At 35.8% G+C, this 20,336-nt stretch overlaps 2 protein-coding genes across 2 annotated transcripts; both read right to left on the minus strand.

The window, feature by feature from the left end:
- Positions 1-12,907: 12,907 nt before the first annotated feature.
- J3458_020565 (uncharacterized protein) lies at positions 12,908-14,003 on the minus strand (the record flags this gene model as incomplete). Its single annotated transcript, XM_007815941.2, has 2 exons — positions 12,908-13,324; positions 13,383-14,003. 2 exons carry the CDS (start codon positions 14,001-14,003, stop codon positions 12,908-12,910), a joined length of 1,038 nt encoding a protein of 345 aa, XP_007814132.2.
- A 67-nt stretch (positions 14,004-14,070) lies between these two features.
- J3458_020566 (uncharacterized protein) lies at positions 14,071-14,421 on the minus strand (the record flags this gene model as incomplete). The annotated part of the gene is made up of 1 exon (XM_066122111.1): positions 14,071-14,421. One exon carries the CDS (start codon positions 14,419-14,421, stop codon positions 14,071-14,073), a length of 351 nt encoding a protein of 116 aa, XP_065972737.1.
- Positions 14,422-20,336: the final 5,915 nt, after the last annotated feature.

Below are 20,336 nucleotides of genomic sequence, written 5' to 3' on the forward strand. Positions count from 1 at the left end.
AGACGGCGACATGGGATACAGAGGCGATGTGGGCGGTGATTCCGGGACGATGCGCAGTGGCGAGTCTGAGTCTGAAATCTTTGACAAAAGCTCAATATTCTTCCGCACAAGAATGTTGTAAATCTCGGGTGCGACATTTCGAGCTTGAAGCTCCGTGTACTTTTCTTCGTCAAAGGTCTCTATTGCGATGCAGTCGTCAAAGCTCCAGAGAATATCTGTAAGCTCCATGTTGTAACTGCTAATGTCCTCTGCAAATTCTAGTCAGTTCACAGCCGCAATGTCCATGTAGCTCTAGAATTACCATTGGTCTTTATAGCCCTCATGAAAGTGACCCCATACTAGCTAGAGATCTTGTTGCACACGGCTCAAGACGATTCAACGCGCGCTGACCCTCTTTGCATAGCATCTCGGCCGTTTTGCGCATTGATGGCTGTCCTTCGCCGGCATTCTCAGCCGCATCCTTGGCCTTGCTGACTAGGGTGTAAAAGGTCCACGGGTACCCGTGTGGGTTGCTTACCCGTGGGCTTTAGGTAGGTATAGGTAGGAAAAAAAGACCTAAATAGATTTATAGGGGAAAATAGGTTACCTATAATTATTTATTAGAAATATTAGGTATTTTTAGGTACTTAAATAAGACTTATATAACTTATTTTATACTTTAAAAACTTAAGACTTTATTAGGATAAACCTAGGATATAGGACGATTAGGTAAGGAATTAGAAAAGAACTTTATTCTTAGGTCTCTTAATAATATAAGACTAAAACTTATTTAAATTATTTAATATTTAGATTAATTCTTTTATACTTATTTATTAAGGGTTTTAGCCCTAATTTATACTCGCTTCTCACGTGATAATACTCATAGAATTTAGACTAGAATTAATAGGGATTTATACCCCGTTTTAGTATATAAGCGAACCTAATTTAATCCCTCTTTATAGGTAACTTTTTATACGCGGTACCCGATTTAATCTCTCTTTATAGGTGACTTCGTATACGCGTTATAATTATCTCTCTTTTCTAGTATAATTATCTCTAATTATTATTAATATAAGTGGGCTTTAAAGGTGTATTATTCTCGTTAAAACCTAATAAGAAAAAGAGTAATAATATTATTCCCTTTAAGTTCTAATAGTTTTATTTCTATTCTTATATTTTAAGGCGCTATTTTAAGGTCTTATACCTATTATATTAGGTTATAATTATTACTTTTAATCGCCTAATTGTAACGTTTACCCTATTAATACGTATTACTTTTACTTATTTTTATTCTTAATAGAGCTCTTAATTAAAGTCTAGTATTATTTAGGGAAAAGCTTTATAGATTCTTTTCTTTATCTTAATAGGTGTAATTACCTTAAGAGTTAACTTATAGATTTAAGGTAAGGGTAATTATAAGTTTATTATAATATAAATTTTTAATCTTATCCCTTATTTTTTCCTTTCTTATTTTAGCCTTATCTCTCTTCTCTTTCTCCCCTTAATAACTTTATTTCTTATTATTTAAGTATAAATCCTTTTTTTAGCTCCCATATATTTTATATTCTTATTATACTTAATTACTACTTAATATTTACGCCTATAATTCGTATACGTTTCCTAGCTTATAAAGTATAATAATACTTATTAGGCTTAAATTTCGTATATATACCTAATATAATACTCTATTTACATTTTCTTCTAGTATAATAAAGCGCTAATATTATAAGTTATGTTTTTAACTTAAAGTTATATTAACGTTATAATTAATTAATCGTTTTATTATTAGATTAATAATAGTTTATTTAAGTGTATTAAACTAAAATATATTTTATTATAATTAATAAAACTTTAACGTGAATTATAAGTATATATTTATTAACTTTAACCTATTTTTAGCCTAAATCTTATTATTAATATTATTATTAGGTTTCTTATATTAACTCTTATTACTTTTAGTTATATTTTATCTTACCCTTTTAATTATTATATTTAAATACAGCTATTTTAATTCGTATAACGTAATATACTATTAAGAGCCTTCTTATAGTACTTTAACTTAGCTTTCTTCGCGCTCTTCTTTACCTTTTTTAATACGTACTTTTACATTTAACTTTTACTTTAAATCGTAGTTAATTTAAGTGTAAGCAGACCTCTAAATGTATTGTATTTTTTGTAGTTTTTACTATACTATATTGTATTGTATTGTATTGTAATATATTACAATACATTATAGGATACGAATACCTATAAACGTATTATAAGGCTATAAAATATCTAATATTATAAATAAATGCTTATATAAGCATATTATATATTAAAATAAAGCTAAAAATCACGTGATTTTAGATCTTTAAAAAATAACCTTAAAATGTGGATATTAAGCGAGATATTAAGCTTTAAAGTTATGTCTTAAAATAAAAAGTAAGTAAAGCGGGGCGAATTTTCAATTGCTTATAACTTTTTAAGATAATAACTTATAGTAATAACAGGTGAAGCATTTTAAAGAGCTAATTTAGCTCTTTTTAATGATATAAAATTTTCCCTTATAACCCTTATAATTAGCCTTATAATCTTTAGTTTAAGAAAACAGGGGTTTTTTTTACTTATAATACATTTATAGGTATTTTAGTTATGTAATGTAATGTATTTAAATACAATACACGAAAATACAATACAATACAAAATATAATATATAATACACTTGTATTTACTATATTTGTAAGAGCTCTAAGTGTAAGTTACGTTCTTATACTCTTATACTTAAGAAAGCGCGTTTAATTTAATAGTAATACGTATTAATATTTCCCGCTTATTTCGTAGTTATATATTTTCTAATAAGATAAATTTAATCTAGTATTAAATTACCTTTTTAAATAATTCTATTAAATAAAGTAAGTAGTTTATTATTATTCTCTTAGGTTTTAATTTTAACGTAATTTTCTAGAGAACGTTACAATTATTATAAATACTATACTCTTCTTAAAGCTATTAATTATTATACCTATAGTTCTATTAAATTAAACTTTAGCTTATAACCCCTTTAAAACTTTAATTAAATATAAGGCCTTAAAGGGGATTATTATTAAAGTATTTAATATTAAATTAAAATAGGTTTCCGCTTAAAAGTCTTTATATTAACTTAACTTTACGCCTATTAATATTATTACTTAAGCTTAGGTAATTTAAATAATAAGAGGTAAGTTTAGCTTACCTTATAAAAGTAATAGCGTAACGTTAGAGATTTAAGCTTGCGCTAAAGCTTAATAAAAAGATTCTAATATACGTGGTAATAATTAATAGTACTACTATTATATAACCTAATACTTAAATAAGTATTTACTTAAAATTAATTTTAATCTTAACTTTACTCTCTTAATTAAAATTAAGCTACGTTATATTCGTTTTATTAAGAGAGTTAAGAATAATTATAATTATTATACCTTTTAAAGAGGTCTTTATATTCGCGTAAGTATTAGATTTAATTTCTCCTTAATTTTATTACTAATTAAAGATAAATATTACACGGCCTTATAACTAGGGATTTATTTAACTTAATTTAAGTCTTAAAGTTTATTTAAGCTACCTTCTTAAAGGAATAGCTTATAAGTAATTTTAATTATAATTATAATATTTATACGAAGATCTTTACCCTTTTACTTTAACTTATATTTAAGTTTCTATTAACCTAAAAGGCTTATTAGAGTAGCTATAACTTATCTTTAAGTAGTAAGTTATATAATACTATAAGTAATTCTTAGGTTTACACTTTCTTAAAATTATTTTTAACTTAAATTATAAAGTCTTTTTATTTATATAAAGAAGGTTAATAAAATTAAGTTTAAATTAAAAAAAATAGTTTTTACTTTTAGCTAATACTATACGTGTAAGATTTAGATTTAATTTCTTTAGGATTTTCTTATTAACCTTTCTTATTTTAAAGTATTAAGCGTTATTTTAAATATACCTTTAAGTGTATTTCTCGTTTTCTTTCTAAGAATATTTATTACCGCCTTTAACGTATTACTCTAATAGATTTTTATAATAGCTTATTTTTATACTTAAAGGGATTTAAAGATACTAAAAAGGCTTAATAGATTATAAAAACGTTTCTAATTAAGCTAAAATAAAATAATATTATTAAGGGTTCTAAGAAGAAAAAGGCTTATAAAAGTACTAGTTTTAATATTAAGGCCTAATTATTTAGTACCTAGTTTCTTTATCTTAGATTTAATATAGCCTAAAACGTTTAGCTTATTTTAAAGGGAAATAGGCTTTAATATTATACTTCTTACTTATATTATTTAATTAGTTTAATTAACATTTATTTCTTATACTTTTTTAAGCTAACCTCTTTTTTAGGGTTCTTATATAATTTCGTTTCTTTTTATAACTAAAAGTAACGTAATATAATATTATAATATTAGGCGCATTTATAAGGTCTTTACTATTAAGCTATTAGTTATACTCGTATAATTATCCCTTTTACTTTATAAGGTAATATAATTAAGCTCCCTTTTAAATATAGTTTTTAATGCTTTTTACCTTTTATTTATTCTTATTATCTTTTAGCTCTAATATTAAAAGTGTTTTTAACTTATTTATAATACCCTTATATTAGTGCTATTATTCTAATAGGCTTACGTGAAAAACGTTATAAAGTTTCTTATATTAGGTTAAAAGTATTAAATAATATACTTATTATTTAACTTAATTAAGAATTTAAAAAGAGCTAATATACTTTAAGATTAGTTTATTCTTTTTATACTTAAATCTTATATTCTTAATTTAAAGTAATACTAGACTTTCGTTTTAAAATTACGTTAATTTATGTTTATTATTATAGTATTTTACCTAGAATACTACCACTTACTTTTAATATTCTTTTATTTTTTATTTTACTTAAAGCATTTTTTTAACTTAATTTCTTACTTTTAATACCCTCTCTCCTATAATATTATCCCTAATATTATAATATATATAAGGCTTAAACCCTATTAGAAGTTAATTTAGCGAGATATTAGTTATTAAATTAATAGTATTATTACACGTAAATTATATTATAGGTAATAAAAGTAGCTAGTATAATTAATTCTTCGTTATAAAGGCTTAAAGATAATATTCTAATATTTAATTAACGCGTTTCGTTTATTCGTTTATTTAAGGGTAATACGTGGTAAAGAGTTATCTTTAAATCTTTATTAAATAATATAAATTTAATGAGAAATAACTAATAAATAAAGATTCTCTATTAAACACGATTTTAATAAGAATATTATAAGTATATTTAACCCGTTTATAAAATAGCGTTATTAGTTTACTAGTTATAATTGTATTTAATACTAGGTAAAATAATAAGTACTTTATATAATAATTTACTATTACTAGAATAGTATTAACGTTTTATTTATAGTACTACGTCTCTAATAATTCTATTATAAAGTCTATTAATAATTTAGCCTATAAGCCTTAAGAAATTAATAGTAATTTTAATTTATTATAAGGCTAATACCTTTATACTATAATTCTTTAATATATTATATAAAACTTTACGTAATCTTTTACATTTACATTTATATATATCTAGTAGAACTTTCTTTTTAATAGCTTAGCTATTCTTTTTATATTAAAGTGTCTAGCTAATAGGTTATTATAGTATAGCCTAAGTAATTCTTAAATAATAGTTTTATTTAATAGAACTTATACACGTTATTAATATATTAAGATTCCCTAATTATTCAAGTATTATTTATTAGTTAAATCTTAATTAAAATAAATTCTTATATATTTAGCTTTTATCTAAGAATCTCTTTTCTATGTATCTAAGATTATATCTCTTAAAGGTGTATTTACGTTCGTTTTATAAGAGTCTTCTCGTTTTATAACGTCCTAGATTTTCTTTTAAAGTAAGGGTAATTATAACCTACCTTTTAGTTTTAGGTTAAATTAGTAGCTTAAGAGGGGTAAATCCCCTTATAAAGGTATCTTATTATACCTACTAGATTCTATAAAAACTTACGAACTTTCTTTTAATAAAGGCTTTTTACTACGTCTCTTTTAATTAAATGCTTTATTTAAAAATAATAAATTATATTTTTATACTTAAATGTATTTAATAAGCGCTTTATTTACTTACGTTATCTTTACACGAATTCCTTTAAGAATTATAGGATCTTTACGCGGTCTTTTCGCGTAATTTAGCTATTTTAATAGTATATTAATAAGATTTCTTTTCCTTACTTAATACTTAATTATAAAGTTAAAAGGGGTTAAGTATAAATACTATTAGAATTATCTTTTATTTAACTACTTATTACTTATAAACGTTTATAGGTTATAATAGTCTATTAAAACCTTAATTAGCTCTATTATACCGTTTATATAATATTACTAATATTTAAATGCGTTCTTAATTACTAGTATCTTCTAATTAAGCGTGCTATAACGGGTCTTTATATCTTATAATTTTCGCGACTAAAAGGCGATAAAATACTATTTCTTATCGTCTTTAAATTATAATAGAATTACTACGATTATAAAGATTAATGCGTTTATTTTAATTTAAGTTCGCTAATTAAAATTAAAATACTATAATAATAAAGCTTTTATAAAGGCGTTCTTTAAGGTATAAAACGCTTTTATTTCCTTTTAATTAAATTCTATACTCCCTAATTTTCGCCTGTTTTTACTCCCTTTTAATAAAGCTATTAATAAGGCTATTATATAAGAGTATACTTTAATAAAGCGTTAATAAAAGTTATAAAACCCTAAGAATACTTATATATTATAATAACTTTTAGGTTTTAGCTAAGATATAATAGTTTTAATTTAAGCGAGATTTATAAAGATCTCTTTTACTAATAAGATAAACCCTAAAAACTCTACTTAAGGTTAAAAGAATTTACACTTAAATAATTTAACGTATAACCTTACGTTTCTTATTTATTTTAACACTTGTATTAGGTGTTTTTTATGTTTCTTCTTTATCTTAAAGAATACTAAGATATTATTAAGGTATACAATATAAATAATATTATTTAGGCCTTATAGCACTTAATTTATATAACTTTAAAATATAATAAGCGCGTTAGTTAATTTAAAAGGTATTATTAAGTATTTAAAATACTTATATTATATTTAAAAAGCGGTTTTTTATTTATTCTCTTTCTTAATTTTAATTTAATAATAAGCTTCCTTAATATCTAGTTTTAAGAATACCTTAGCTTCTTATATTTAGTCTAATATTTTAGTAATTAAGGGAAGTAAATTTTAGTTCTTAATATTAACTTTATTTAATCCCTAATAGTTTACGTAAAGGTAAAGTATTCTATTCTTTTTTAATATAAATAAAATTAATGCTTTTATTAGGCTTTTAAAGTATTAAATTTAGCTTATCTTTAGGTTTTTATTTAAGTAATCTTATAATATTACTAGCTTCTTTAATAAAAGCGGGTATATAGGTTTATATAAAGGTAATTCCTCTTTTATTAGATTAATTATATAATTATTTAAGTAATATAATAGTAATTCTTTTACCTTCTTATCTTTAAAAACGTTAATATATTCCTATAATACTAATAGTAAAGATGTTACTTTTAAAAAGAGTTTAATATTATTTTCTTATAGTAATATTATCTCTTTTACTTTAAATATAGTAAAAACGTATACGCGATTTCGCGCTTTCCTTTTAAACTTATATATTAAAATTACCTTATATTTACTCTTCTTTATATTATACTACTATTATTATAACCTTACGTTTATAGTAATATTCTCGTTTTTAAGAGCTAGTATTTTAAGTAAAAGAAGATTCTTACTTATATCTAGTATTATATAATAGATTTAAGTGAACTCCCTTTATTTCCCTCGTAAATTTATAAGAGTTAAGGGTATCTTTTATACTCTTAGCTTTTATAAATAAATATTATTAGGTATTTTAAGGCTTAATAGAATTTTATTTAAGTGATATAATCTTATACGCTATACTAAGATAATACTAATTAAGTTTACTTTAATCTTAGTATTTAAGGTTACTTTAATAAGTATTAATTTTTATTCTTAAATTATAGCTTATATTATAAGACTAGCTTTTACTTAAATATAGTTTTTATTAGTTATAAATTAGATATTATTTATAATTAATTCTCTTTTTTTACGGTATTCTTTTTATTTTTTCTCTTCTTATCTTAAGTTTTTATATTATTAATCTTTTCTCTCTTAAAGTATTTATTTTAAAGATATTTATTATTACTATACTTTTAATAGGTAAAATTCTTTTTCTCTTTACTATTAGCCTTCTTTTTATCTTTATTTTAAAATAAGTTTTAGTGTAAAAAACGCTTTTAATTAAGTTCTAAGAACCTTTTTTAATTACTTTCTCTCTTAAGGGAAGAGTTCTTAGAGTTTCTTTAAGGCGCTTTAAAGGGCCTCTTATTTAAGTTCTCGTTTTAAGGCTACTTATTATTTCGCTTACCTTTTATACTATCCTAAAAATAGGTGATAAGAGCTATAATTTTCTTTTAAGTTTCTAGTATACTTAACACATGTATTTTAATATAATTTTAAAGGTAAAAGTAAAGTTTTATAAAGAAGCTAAGTACTTATTATACTTTTAAAATATAAGAGAAGTGCTTTTCTAATAAATCTAAGTATACGTAAAAGTTTTAAGAAGATTAATCTTCCCTTTAACGTATACCTTTTAACTATTATATATAATTACATTTTAATTAACGAAATCTTAGATAAGATTTAAGGTTTAAGCTTTAAATTTTTTTTAGTTAATATTTACGTTTAAATTATATACCTTTACTTTCTTAATATATTAATTCTATTAAAAGTAATATTTATTTTTTATTTACGTAATTATATATAAGATTTAAAAGTAATTCTTCTTAAATTTTCTTAAATTACCCTTAAAAGTACGTTAAAGGTTATTTAATTAATTATCTCTTTTTCTTTAATTTATATTAAGGGATAACTTAAAGAGATTCTTAATTTAAATCTTTAAATCTTAATCTTCTTTTAAAAAGAAAAAGTCTTATTATTTTAAGAATCTTCTCTTATTATTTTAAGATAAGTCTTAAAGTAAGTCTTACTCTTAAGCTTTAAGTTCTTAAATTCGCTTAAGTTTACGTAAGTGCTCCTTTAATTACGCCTTTTACGTAATTATAGTAAAGTACTTAATAAAAGTTAAAAGAGTAAATAATTTACGCGTAAGAAATATAATAAATATCTCTTCTTTTAATATATTACTATATAATATATAGCTTTATTCTTAAGTTCTTATTATCTTTTTAAAGGTAATTATATAAAGAAGTTTTAGAAATTATTTAAAATAAACCTAAGATATAAGATAATTAAGTAAGAAATTAAAAAAGAACTTTATTCTTAGGTCTTTTAATAATATAAGACTAAAACTTATTTAAATTATTTAATATTTAAATTAATTCTTTTATACTTATTTATTAAGGGTTTTAGCCTTAATTTATATCTACTTCTCACGTAATAATACTTATAGGATTTAAACTAGAATTAGTAGGAATTTATACCCCGTTTTAGTATACAAGCAAACCCAATTTAGTCCCTCTTTACAGGTAACTCCCTATACGTGGTGCTCGATTCGGTCCCTCTTTATAGGTGACTCCGTGTGCGCGTTACAAACTTATTATAAATATAATTAAATATTAAAGGGTTAACGTTAATTATTATAATTAATTATTATAATTAATTTATTTATTTAATTTATATTATTATATTATATTATTATACGTTTATAGGTATTTATAAGGTACCTATTTTTATGTTAGGTTACCCGTAGTATACCTAAACCACTTACATGATAAAATGGGTAACCCACGAATAACCCAAGAAAAACTTGGATACCCACGGGTGCCCACGGGTACCCGTTTTTACACTCTATTGCTGACAATATCGCGAAAGGGCGCAAGAAGGAACTCGACCACGTCGTCGACTTCGTTTTGGAACGCCATTGCTCGGAGGCACCCACAGTCAGTGCGCAACTACCACTTGAACCTACCAGGGACGCTGGGCTTTAGCGGCTCGTGGCTTTGAACGCTTATTTTCGTTTCGGCTCGTCATCACAGTAGTCGAGGGCGACAAGAGTGCAGCGGAGAAAGACGTCTATTAAAACGTACGACCACTGAGCATCTACCAAAGCACAAAGACGTCGATGGCAATGAGCATATGACAACTAAATCACACACACTGAGCCAAACAAAGGATGTCGATCGCAGATGCAAAAACACCAGAGCCATCTGGGGCCCCGTGTTGGTTTTTGCTCACACAGCCCTCTGGAGGGTGAGGCCTGCCACACCAATTGATCGAATCAAGTCATCCGAGGGAGCTGACATGTCTGAGCCGATGCATAACTCTTGCAATAGAATACCCAAGGAAAAGTTCTGTGTATTTCTGCATCTTAAACAGCAGGTCATTGTCCGGGCTGCGGGAAAGAAAAGGTATGGAAGGTAGTCGTCCGTACTCCGTACGAAAGTGGTGTATGATGAGGGTCTCGCATTTCAGTGTAATGTCTCCAACTGGCCGATCTGGGCTGATAAGAGCAATTCCAGTCACATTCGACGACAATGAGGAGCCAATCAAGCTACCGGGGAAAGGCCTTGCTATCAGGTTGTAGCTGCGCCACCATGTCGACCTACCGTGGAGTCGAGTCATTTAGTTGGCAATACGCGGGAAATCGCGTTGAGTGGGAAGTTTTCTGTTTCAATTGCGATTGCGGGACAAAGGGAAAGCAGAAATGCGGGTGAGTTGTGCCTAATGCCTGGATGTGAGGTGGGTGAGACAGCAGCTACTTCTCATCGTGTGAAATCGATGTGTCATTGTGTCGATTCTTTCCAGCGTCCAACTTGCATGCCGATCAATGCGTCTTATTGGTTAATTAACCTCGCGTGCCTAGGACCATGACTGATAAGAAAATTGTCCTCGCCAGCGCCGGTCGACGCTTTTGGACTCTCTCAACGCCACAGGGTGGCCGAATACTTGGGACGACAAACTGCAGCTTGACATTTTATCGTTTGTTTTAGGTATCCGTGTGCTTTCAAGAAGAACTTATTCAGCCATCTTTAAGCCTTGATGAATATGCCGGGTATATACCGGGGCGTGTACGAAATATCTACGAGTTACGCGCCCAATTTGAATCCCATCTAGTTTTGATCCCAAACACAGCGTATTTTGACCTTGTGTTGCGATCCTGTTTGGGCTTCCTCGAAAGCTATACCGGACCGCACACGGAGGAATTTCTAGTGAAACACCAACATTAGTGGCAATCAAGAACTCGATTCAAGGCTCAAGCTAGGAAGACTCTGCCAATGCCGGATTTGGCCCTTTGCATCGGCTTGTGTACCTGCAGATGATGCGATCTGCCCTTTCTTTTTCCTTTGCCATGTGACACGTGTCAATGCTGCAAGGTCGTAGGGCTGCAAGTAGCCATAAAAATGCGAATACTTCGTCCATGAAATAGGATATGATCGCTACGTAAGATCCACCGTGGTGGTCTAGGTGAGACAACGCGCAGCTTACTCCGTATATCGGTCGATCGGACGTAAGAAAGACCTAGGCAAACATGGCGGCCTAGGGATAGCCGCGATATATGTGTCTCTTGTTGTCCATACTTGCAAGGATAAGGCTGCCTCCGCATGTGACCCGCAACTCCCAGGATTGTAAGATGAACCCTATGTAGAGGGAATCTTTTTTTGCCTTTAGTTAAGAACGGATAAGCTATTTATCCTAGTGCTAAAGTATATTGAAATGCGTCGTATATGGAGAGCACAATACCGAGACTTCACTCGTCAAAGAAGTGCAGCCAAGGGCGGAGATCAATGCGTCAGAGAAGGAGTCTTGAAGCATCTTGTCGCCACAACATACATCGATGCTGGAGTCATTTGTTGATGCGCCTGCTTTACGAGCACTGGGTAGCCTAGCATCGACATGCTTAAGCGAACTTCGGCGTTGTAGCTATTAGTAGGTCTCTAGGCAAAGAGAAAAAAGTCAATCCATAAAACTAGGAAAGAACTTGACAAAAAGATTAAAGCTAAGAATGTATGAGAGAGCCCGATGATGGGATCGCTGGTGTGGCTCAAGCCTGAACCGTGTTGGGTTGAAAATGCCTGGCGCCTTCGAGTTGTTTTTTAGGGCTCAGATCACGGCTCAAATCGAAGGCTATGATACAGGGACCTGAAAAGGGTCCGAACAAGCATGGAAGGCTACAATTTGTCAAATTCGTCACATTTTCTGCTGTGCAATTTGCTCATTGATAAAGTTGTAAATTCCAACACATGGGTACCCTGTTTCGGTTCTCAAACCAACCCATAGCCCGATAAAAGAGCCAAACACGTCCTTGCCCGGATCAGTACATTCCAACATCCTGATTGCTTCATAGAATGGCATCAAGCAGCGTCCATCTATTGCCTAACCGACCGCTGATACGGCTAAATGGCAAGTACGTCTGCTTCAGAGACATAAGCCAAAGGGCTCACAACCAGGGACCAACAAAGGAGAAACAGAATTAATGCTTTGATTCAACTAAAGATTCTAGAATCTAGTCGTATCGATAGTGTTCAGTCTGAATCTATTCCCCCGCTCCCTTGGCGCACGACTCAACTCAAAGAGGCGTCAACCGCACATAACCTTGCTTCGGAGCGTGCAATGCCTTTGTCCTGCCTTGGTACCCATTCAAGGCGTCCGGAATGTCTTCAAACCTGAAGCTCAAGACCAAGAGCGCTATTATGATTCTCAGTTCTTGCATGGCCAGTTTCTTGCCTGTTGCCTCGGCTGTTAGCATGGCTGACGAAATAGAAACGGAGAGCATGGACATCTCACCGAAACACGCTCTGGGACCTGTACTAAATGCCAGTCTCCTGAATGCCTTTGGGTTAAAATTGCCCGCCTCGTCCAGTCACCTTTCCGGGCAAAACCGAGACATGCTCGGGTCCCAGTTGTGCTCGACGTTGTTCTTGGTCGCTTGGCACTTTTCGCTCCGCAGTGATTCTGGAACATTGAACGGGGCCTCGCCCACGTACGGGCTACACATGATTTGCGTGCCCTTGGGGATATAATAGCCCAGTACCTGTGTGTCGACGGTGGCGACTCGTACGAGACGCGGGGTGATGTTTGCTAGTCGGACGCATTCTTCCAGCGTGGCGTCCATGTACGGGATGTTGGCGGAGATGAGTTCCTCCGCACTTGGGAGGTTTATGGGGGATGACTCTGGAAATGCGTCTTGGAGTGCTGCTCGAAGCCTTTTCTGCGCTGTCGGGTTGTTGGTGAGGAATTTAGTTGACCAGGTTAATATGGTTGCCGTTGTCTCGTGTCCCTGGTTTGAAGTTAAAACCAGTGTTACACAGTTTTGGTGTTTTTTGAGTAGCACGTACCGCAATCAGAAACATAAACAGTTCGTCGTGGACCTCTGCCGTTGTTGGAGGAGTTGGACTATTTGGTGTGGTTGATTTTTGAATCGCCAATGACTCGCGACGAAGGACGAGGTCCATGGCGCATGTATCTTGATCGCCGGATAATTGCTTTTCGGAAAAGTGTGCGAACCGGTGTCGTGCGTTCTTTATAAGATCATTTACAATCTGTTCCTTGACTGCCCAGTGCCTCTTGTACCTGGGCATCTGGCGCCAGATCCAATGCTGGAGCATCGGCAAAGGCGACGAGAGAGACCGTTCCATTGTCATGTTGAAGAACTCGGCGGCAAGAAACATCTGCCCACGTTGCACGTGAGGCATCACGGCAGGAGAATCGGTTGACTCGGGCCGTCCCACGTTATTGATGCCATTTTTAATGCCGGCATGTTCATTCAAAACTCCGTTCAAGTCTGAGCCCAGGACAGACGCCCAAATGATGTCAAAGGTGGCAAGGTCAAAGTCCTCCTCTACGGAAAACGGGCGGCCATCGGCAATGATTGTCTTGGTTTTGAGCAACTCAACCAGTTCCAGGGCATACTTGTGCATCTTTGAAGCTGCCACCCGGCGGAGAAAGTCTGTACTCATTGTATCCGCCCATAGCCGGCGCTGGGCTCTCCATGCCGGCGTTGTTTGTTTCAGAATACTAGAGTGCTTAAAGAATGGCTTGAAGGCACCAACAGTAGAAGGAGCTCGATCGAATTCTTTGGTGCGTGTAGGATACCTCAACCTCTCGATCATCGTCTAAAAAGATGAATGGTCGAGAGAATGGCCGCAGGAAAAGTTGGACAAGGGGTGAGTTGAGTTTGCGACATTGCGCGATGCCAAAGTTTGCTGGGTCCTGGCCCGCGTCGATGAATTTGGCAAAGTCGGGGACATCTCCGAGAAGACGCTTGACTGCATGCTTGTTGTAAGGGATCCTTGCGTATGGTCGTGGATAGGCGAGGTGAAGGATCCAGAAAAGCAAGCCCAGGAACCCGCAATAGGCGATGTATATGGAATACATTTTGTGGATAGACGGATGAATTTTTCGGGTTTTGAAGATGGGAATGCTCCAAAAGTGCAGTTATAAGCCGAAGACATGCTGACAGGGTAGATTAGCTTTTCAAGACAGAGGTTGCCATGTAGATGGTGTGGTGGCTTTGGAGGCTGCCAATATGAGGAAGCGATGCTCAGGTGGCGGTACACCGAGGTGTCGAATGGACTGCTGAATGCAAACAGGCTATCTGAAGTGCTTCAGAAGACACCTGTGGAAAAGCCACCAGAGCGGGAAATACATTGTTGATGCACTGTTTCCAGCTACCTAGACAGTGAAGGCGGCCAGGTTTGAGGTAGACGAGTCCGACGTCGCGAACCTTGGGAGTTGTGAGAAGGGTTTTCCTCTTATGTATCCTTATCCACAAAGAAGGAAAAAAAATACATGTATCTTAGTCACGCGAATTTGAAGTTTTGAAACGTGGCTTACATATTTATGTCTACGTCGTAGTCAGACGTGATAGTCAAACGTGGACACAAACAACGCTGCGCCTCGGGGGCGCTTGGTGGCCTGTTTGTGACACGTACAGTAGTAGATGCACTGTGAGGGAAACCTCTGCCGAAAAAAGAGGTCTTTGTGTTGCCATGTGGCGTCGTGAAGATTGCGATACGGTCCATGAATGGGAGGGCTTCCCATTGTCATTGGGAGGGTGTGGAGTGTGATGGAAGCGACAGACCAATGGGCCATGTCCCGTGTCAACCTCTTTTGGATTGTTCATCTCTGGGCTCATGCGGTGATAAGGCTGAAATGATGACTCGGATTATATTTGAGAGCTGGCCAGCCTTGGCATTCCACCAGCGATGGATCTGAGACATGACATGGACTTACGTGATGAGTCCTCAACAGCTCAGTGACATTGTGGTATTGGCATCAACATGACAACGTGTACTATCATCACGAAACACCATTATACTCTTGACAAGGAAAAGCCAGGCACCTCTTTGATATGGCTCCGCTTAGGTCGGAAGCTTAAAGTTATCGTCAAGTGGAAGGAGGCGTAAACTCCCTGCGCGACCAGCATCACAAAATGTGTGGTAAGAAAAGAAGCTTAGGCCACAATGTATTTGCACAGCTAGGCTGGCCTCGCATGATCCTTCAATCACCATCAATGCGACCGGACTAGGTAGCTTCCTCTCACCGCAAGTGCTCTCGACATGTCGATATCCAACGCTCTGGTACTGGGATAATTTTACAGCCTGTATGCTAGGTGGGGTGGTTTTATTTTCTGCATGCGCCACAATTGTAAACAATCGTTTGGTGTTGAGAACTGATACACTGGTGGTCAATGAAAAGTGGCGTTGAATCGAGACCGTCTTTTGCGACTGTTTGGTAACTCCATAGCAGTTTGGAGTGTTGTATAGTATCAAAGCTTCTACCGAATGTATACCTACCTAGGGAAGTAGCTTTGTTCCAAGCTGACATAGAGTTCGGTGCCCGTTCGGAGCCATCTGTTGGAAAAATTTACCAACTATGCCATAGGGCAAAAGTGTAAGGTGCCTACGTGTCAGGTACCTTGACAATCAAAGTGCAATTTCAAAACCATGTTGCTCATAAATTGAGACCTTCGTAAAGTTTCGGGCTGTCTGTCTTCCGCTTCTATCTAGAATACCGCTACACCACTGAGGACTCGATAGCCAGAGTCGGCGTGGCCAAAATAAAATCTAACGATTACGCTGTCTTGCAAGGTCAGCACAGCCAAATGGAATCACAATCTCAAAAACCCAAATTATCCTCACATGAATATCCTCTTAAGCGAACTTAGCATCCGTTAGATCTACTAGATAATTTCAAAACCATATCCCGTAATCTTCCCCACGCCACTCACCCACCGGTTCTCCAGCCATTCGACCATCAACATAATATTCACCGACTAGTAACCACTGATAGTGATGTGACCTTACCACAAAGAGCACGGAGCCACCAGAAAGGACCGCAAGGCGATCGCCTTTCATCAAGCTGGCCGGTCCTAAACCAAGGTAGCCGCGTTTGGTGATGAAAAGCCGTCTGACCGTGCAGGCCCTATTCATAGCGACACGGAATTGCCTGCTATCTCCGCTCGCGCACAGCCTATCAACGCTTGGGTTCCCCTACTCAAGATATAGCGGCTGTGGCGAAGTGCGAGGCGCCGCGTCGGGTAGAACAAGCCGCAAGTATTCCCAGGAATCGGTACTGTGATCAGACACGTAGCAAATCCTCGTCCGCCGGTCATATTTTCCGCAAAAATTGATTCCACTCGTTGATCACAGAACTGACGGTTACAGCTACCAGGTAAGAATAAGGTTTTGTCTGTAGATGGAATGACAGTCTGTAATTTCTTGCATTCTTCTCTAGTTCCCGCCGTTGGCTAAGGAAATTTCAGAAATCACTTAGGTGGCCGTCCTTATCCTCGATAAGCAAGCCATACCAGTTCTTACCGGCACTCCATGTTCGAGAGAGGAGGCAGAGGCCCTTCTCAGACTTGAGTAGCTTTGAGCTGAGGTGGGAGGAATCGGCGGTGACAGGATCTCTTGGAAGCACTTTAATACGGTGTCGACATCAAGCCCGGTTGAGTATCAGCACGTCTGGATCTGCCGATGGTTTTCGCCGTATTGATATGTCCGCCGAGGCTGCATGGTTCTGCTCGGGATCCCGCGACGTCAAAGCATGAGCAAACACCTCATTCCATCGCGGCACCCAGGTAGGTTTCTTTGACTGAATGGTACCCTCCCTACACCAGTAGCTCGAGTCCCAGATGTTCAGATCGGTGTGTCAAAGGAGTTTGCGAAGTGCTGTACGCTTGAAAGGATATCCAACGACTTATAGCGGAGCATAACTCTTCTGTGACTGTCTGGAAGAGCTTGGCAGCCGATATAGAACAGTCGGGCTGAATGAAAGGGTCGCCATCGCCACCCCCTGTGAGACCTAGAAGCCCGTAAATACGATCACGATCGTCGCTGACCTGGAACTGACGCGTGAGCCCCAAGAGCTGGAAGAAACCAAGCGATATCATCGGATTGATTCCCTGGATCCTGGATATTCTATACATAAAATATGCGTTGTAGATGCTGTTGGTCGCATTAATCTTCCGAGAGAGTTTGTGCATAGTATCGTGGCCGGAAAGGCCTAACCATGGCCATGCGATCCCATACTCAGACCATAGAAGCATAGCCGAACGAGCAAGAGCCACCTGTTGAACTACCCGTAAGCGCCACAACCAAGTAGATCAAAGAACTCCTCTAGGTTCTGCCACATGGTCCAGTCTTCTTAGCGTGTAGGCACCCTACCAGCAAAGGAGTGTCGTTGTCCGCCCATCTTGAAGGACGCTGCTACTTCTGATGGTTCCAAATTTTCGTTCACAATACTGCACACTAAGGTCAGTACCGCGCCTGCTGAGTCGTGATTCTCGTCCCCTACCCAGGAGACGACACTCTCTGCTGTTTGATAGATCCGCTTCATAAGACTCACTTGATGGCCGCGTTCCTCTGTACCTTCCTGGTTGATGCATATGCCATCCGTCCAGATCAAACGAGACTGATCAGGAAGACGGATACGTCGTAGTGCCACGAAAAGATTCTTGGTGATACGTAGTTCTTTGCCATTTCATACAATTGACTCGTCGCTTCCTCGCTGCCCCAGTTGTAAGACAAAGCTTCGTAACATGGAATTCCATCGGTACCTTGAAGGTGTGTGCTATGTAAATTGCATACTATAGGCTCTTTCCGGAGACCTGGTCGTAGTTCTAGGAGTCTGAACGATCAGAATTAGCTCTCTAGCTTTCTGTAAAAGGTGCCGTGAGCAGATGTATCCTCCCTGGAACCTCCAAGTTTATGATAATCAAATGTCGCTATCGCCGTCTCCGCAGCCAGCATAGTTATTGATTCTACGCGCCGCAGAGCAGGTTCGGACCGGACTGTCGGGGACGAAGCTATATTTGGCAGAAAAGACAGTCTCCGGAAGATTGCCACTTGAATTCGTACCGATCAACTAACTATTGATGCTAACTTGAGACTACAAGATGTGATTTTTCCTCCCAAATACATTGCAATCGTGAGCTCGAAATTTTTTCCAGCTGCCCGCGGCGCTTTCCGGTCTTTTGCAGCTCGTAGTCTGGATTGAGTTCTCCCACTGTAGCGCATCGAAACCGACCCACGGCTTAGTCCGCTTTGTCTGTAATGGCCCTCGGAATGAAGCTACCCAAAGCACAAAATGTTAGAGGTTGGTTGTAGGGTAATTCATGTAACAGAATGCGGAGAAACTTACGCCCAAAGCACAGGTTCACCGCAAATGTGCCTCCATTGCGGAGGTCGTAGTATCAATTTCTCGAGGATGGGGTGCCGCTTTAAGAGGCACTCATGTGCACTCAATACTAACAAAACTAAAATTCTTGCAGTCATGTTGAGAATAATGAGACATCTTACAGAATCGTGACTACCTCCAAATACCCGTTGCTCGCTGCGACTTCTAGTGGAGCACGCCGATCAACATCTCGACTCTGCACATCAGCATTGTTTTCCACGAGGAGACTCACAACGGCCTGGCGACCGTTGGCTGCAACCCAAGAAAGCGGTGTACGGAGTTACCTGTCTCTGCTTCTCAAATATGCGCCCTTCTCAACGAGCACCCTCAAAGCTGCCTCATGCCCGTTTGCTGTACCCCATGACAGTGGTGCCCGGTTCTTTGCATCTTCGCTCTCCAGGTCAGCGCCATCCTCGATGAGAAGCTCCATTAATGTCTTATCGCCGGTCTTTGCAGCCTATGAAAGGAGTGTCCGACTATTATTATCCTTCGTTCTATGCTACAGCCTTTATCGAAAAGTACTTTGACCAGCGCCCCTTTCCCCTTCTTTGTTGCTCGTAGTAGAAATTTGGTATTAAATAGTTCTTTGGCGTCTATATTAACTCCTTTTCCAATGAGAAAATTGATCAAGGCATAATGTTCTCCGTCCATTGCCCGCGATAGAGGCGTCCGACCAATATTGTCCCTAGAATCCACGTTAGCACCTCCATCAAGGAGTAGCCTGACCAATTTTTTATTTCCATTCTCTGTCGCCTCGGCGAGTAGTATACGGACGTTCCTGTCCTTAATTTCTATACTGACATCTTTATCAAGGAGCAGCTGGACTAATGCCTTATTCCTCTTCTCTGCTGCTGGTAATTGGAGTGTGCCACTATAATGCCTATTGAAAACTTCAAATTCCGCTGTGCAAAATCTTGATCGATAAAGTTGAAATTCCAACAGTTGTTCCTCTTCTACAAGCTGAGCTGGAACTCCATGCCTCTTCTTTCCCAGTAGGCATCTCCATTTTATGGGGTCTTGAAAGCACTTACGGTGGTGGCTAAGTATATTTTACCTTCTTACCTGTACTTTTCTTATATGTTCAACGCAAGTCCTATTCTCAAAGGCAATACGCGAACCTCTAGCTTTTAGTGCCGTCGAAACAAGACCTTCACGTAATTAAGATAACACATAATCTAGGAGCAAATTCGGATGAGAAACTCCACCCAAATATACACACTTTACTTGCATCATTGGATATTCGTCTACGATTGTGACGACATCGCCGCTGAAGAGAAAACGTCAAATGAGACCAAACCTCGCAAACAGGCACGTAACAGATCTTAGGCGGCTAGAGCGAGTCAGAAAACGGAATCGCCGGCTGCAAGACATAGATTGCACCCAAATCACACTTAGTATTCCATATTGCTGATACACAGGTTTTGAACAGCCTAACGCATGCATCACAAATTAGAGAATTTGAGATATAAAAGTCAATATTTACAAGTAAAAGTAGACCTCAAGAGATAGCATATACTATTATATCTTGATTTTCCCCATTTTTGTGCATAGAGGTCGCTGCACAATGTTGACGCTGCGGACCTTCAAGTTTAATATTTAGGTTACCCTAA

The sequence above is a fragment of the Metarhizium acridum genome, assembly GCF_019434415.1.
Source record: "Metarhizium acridum strain ARSEF 324 chromosome Unknown scaffold_574, whole genome shotgun sequence".
NCBI classification, from domain to species: Eukaryota; Fungi; Ascomycota; class Sordariomycetes; order Hypocreales; family Clavicipitaceae; genus Metarhizium; species Metarhizium acridum.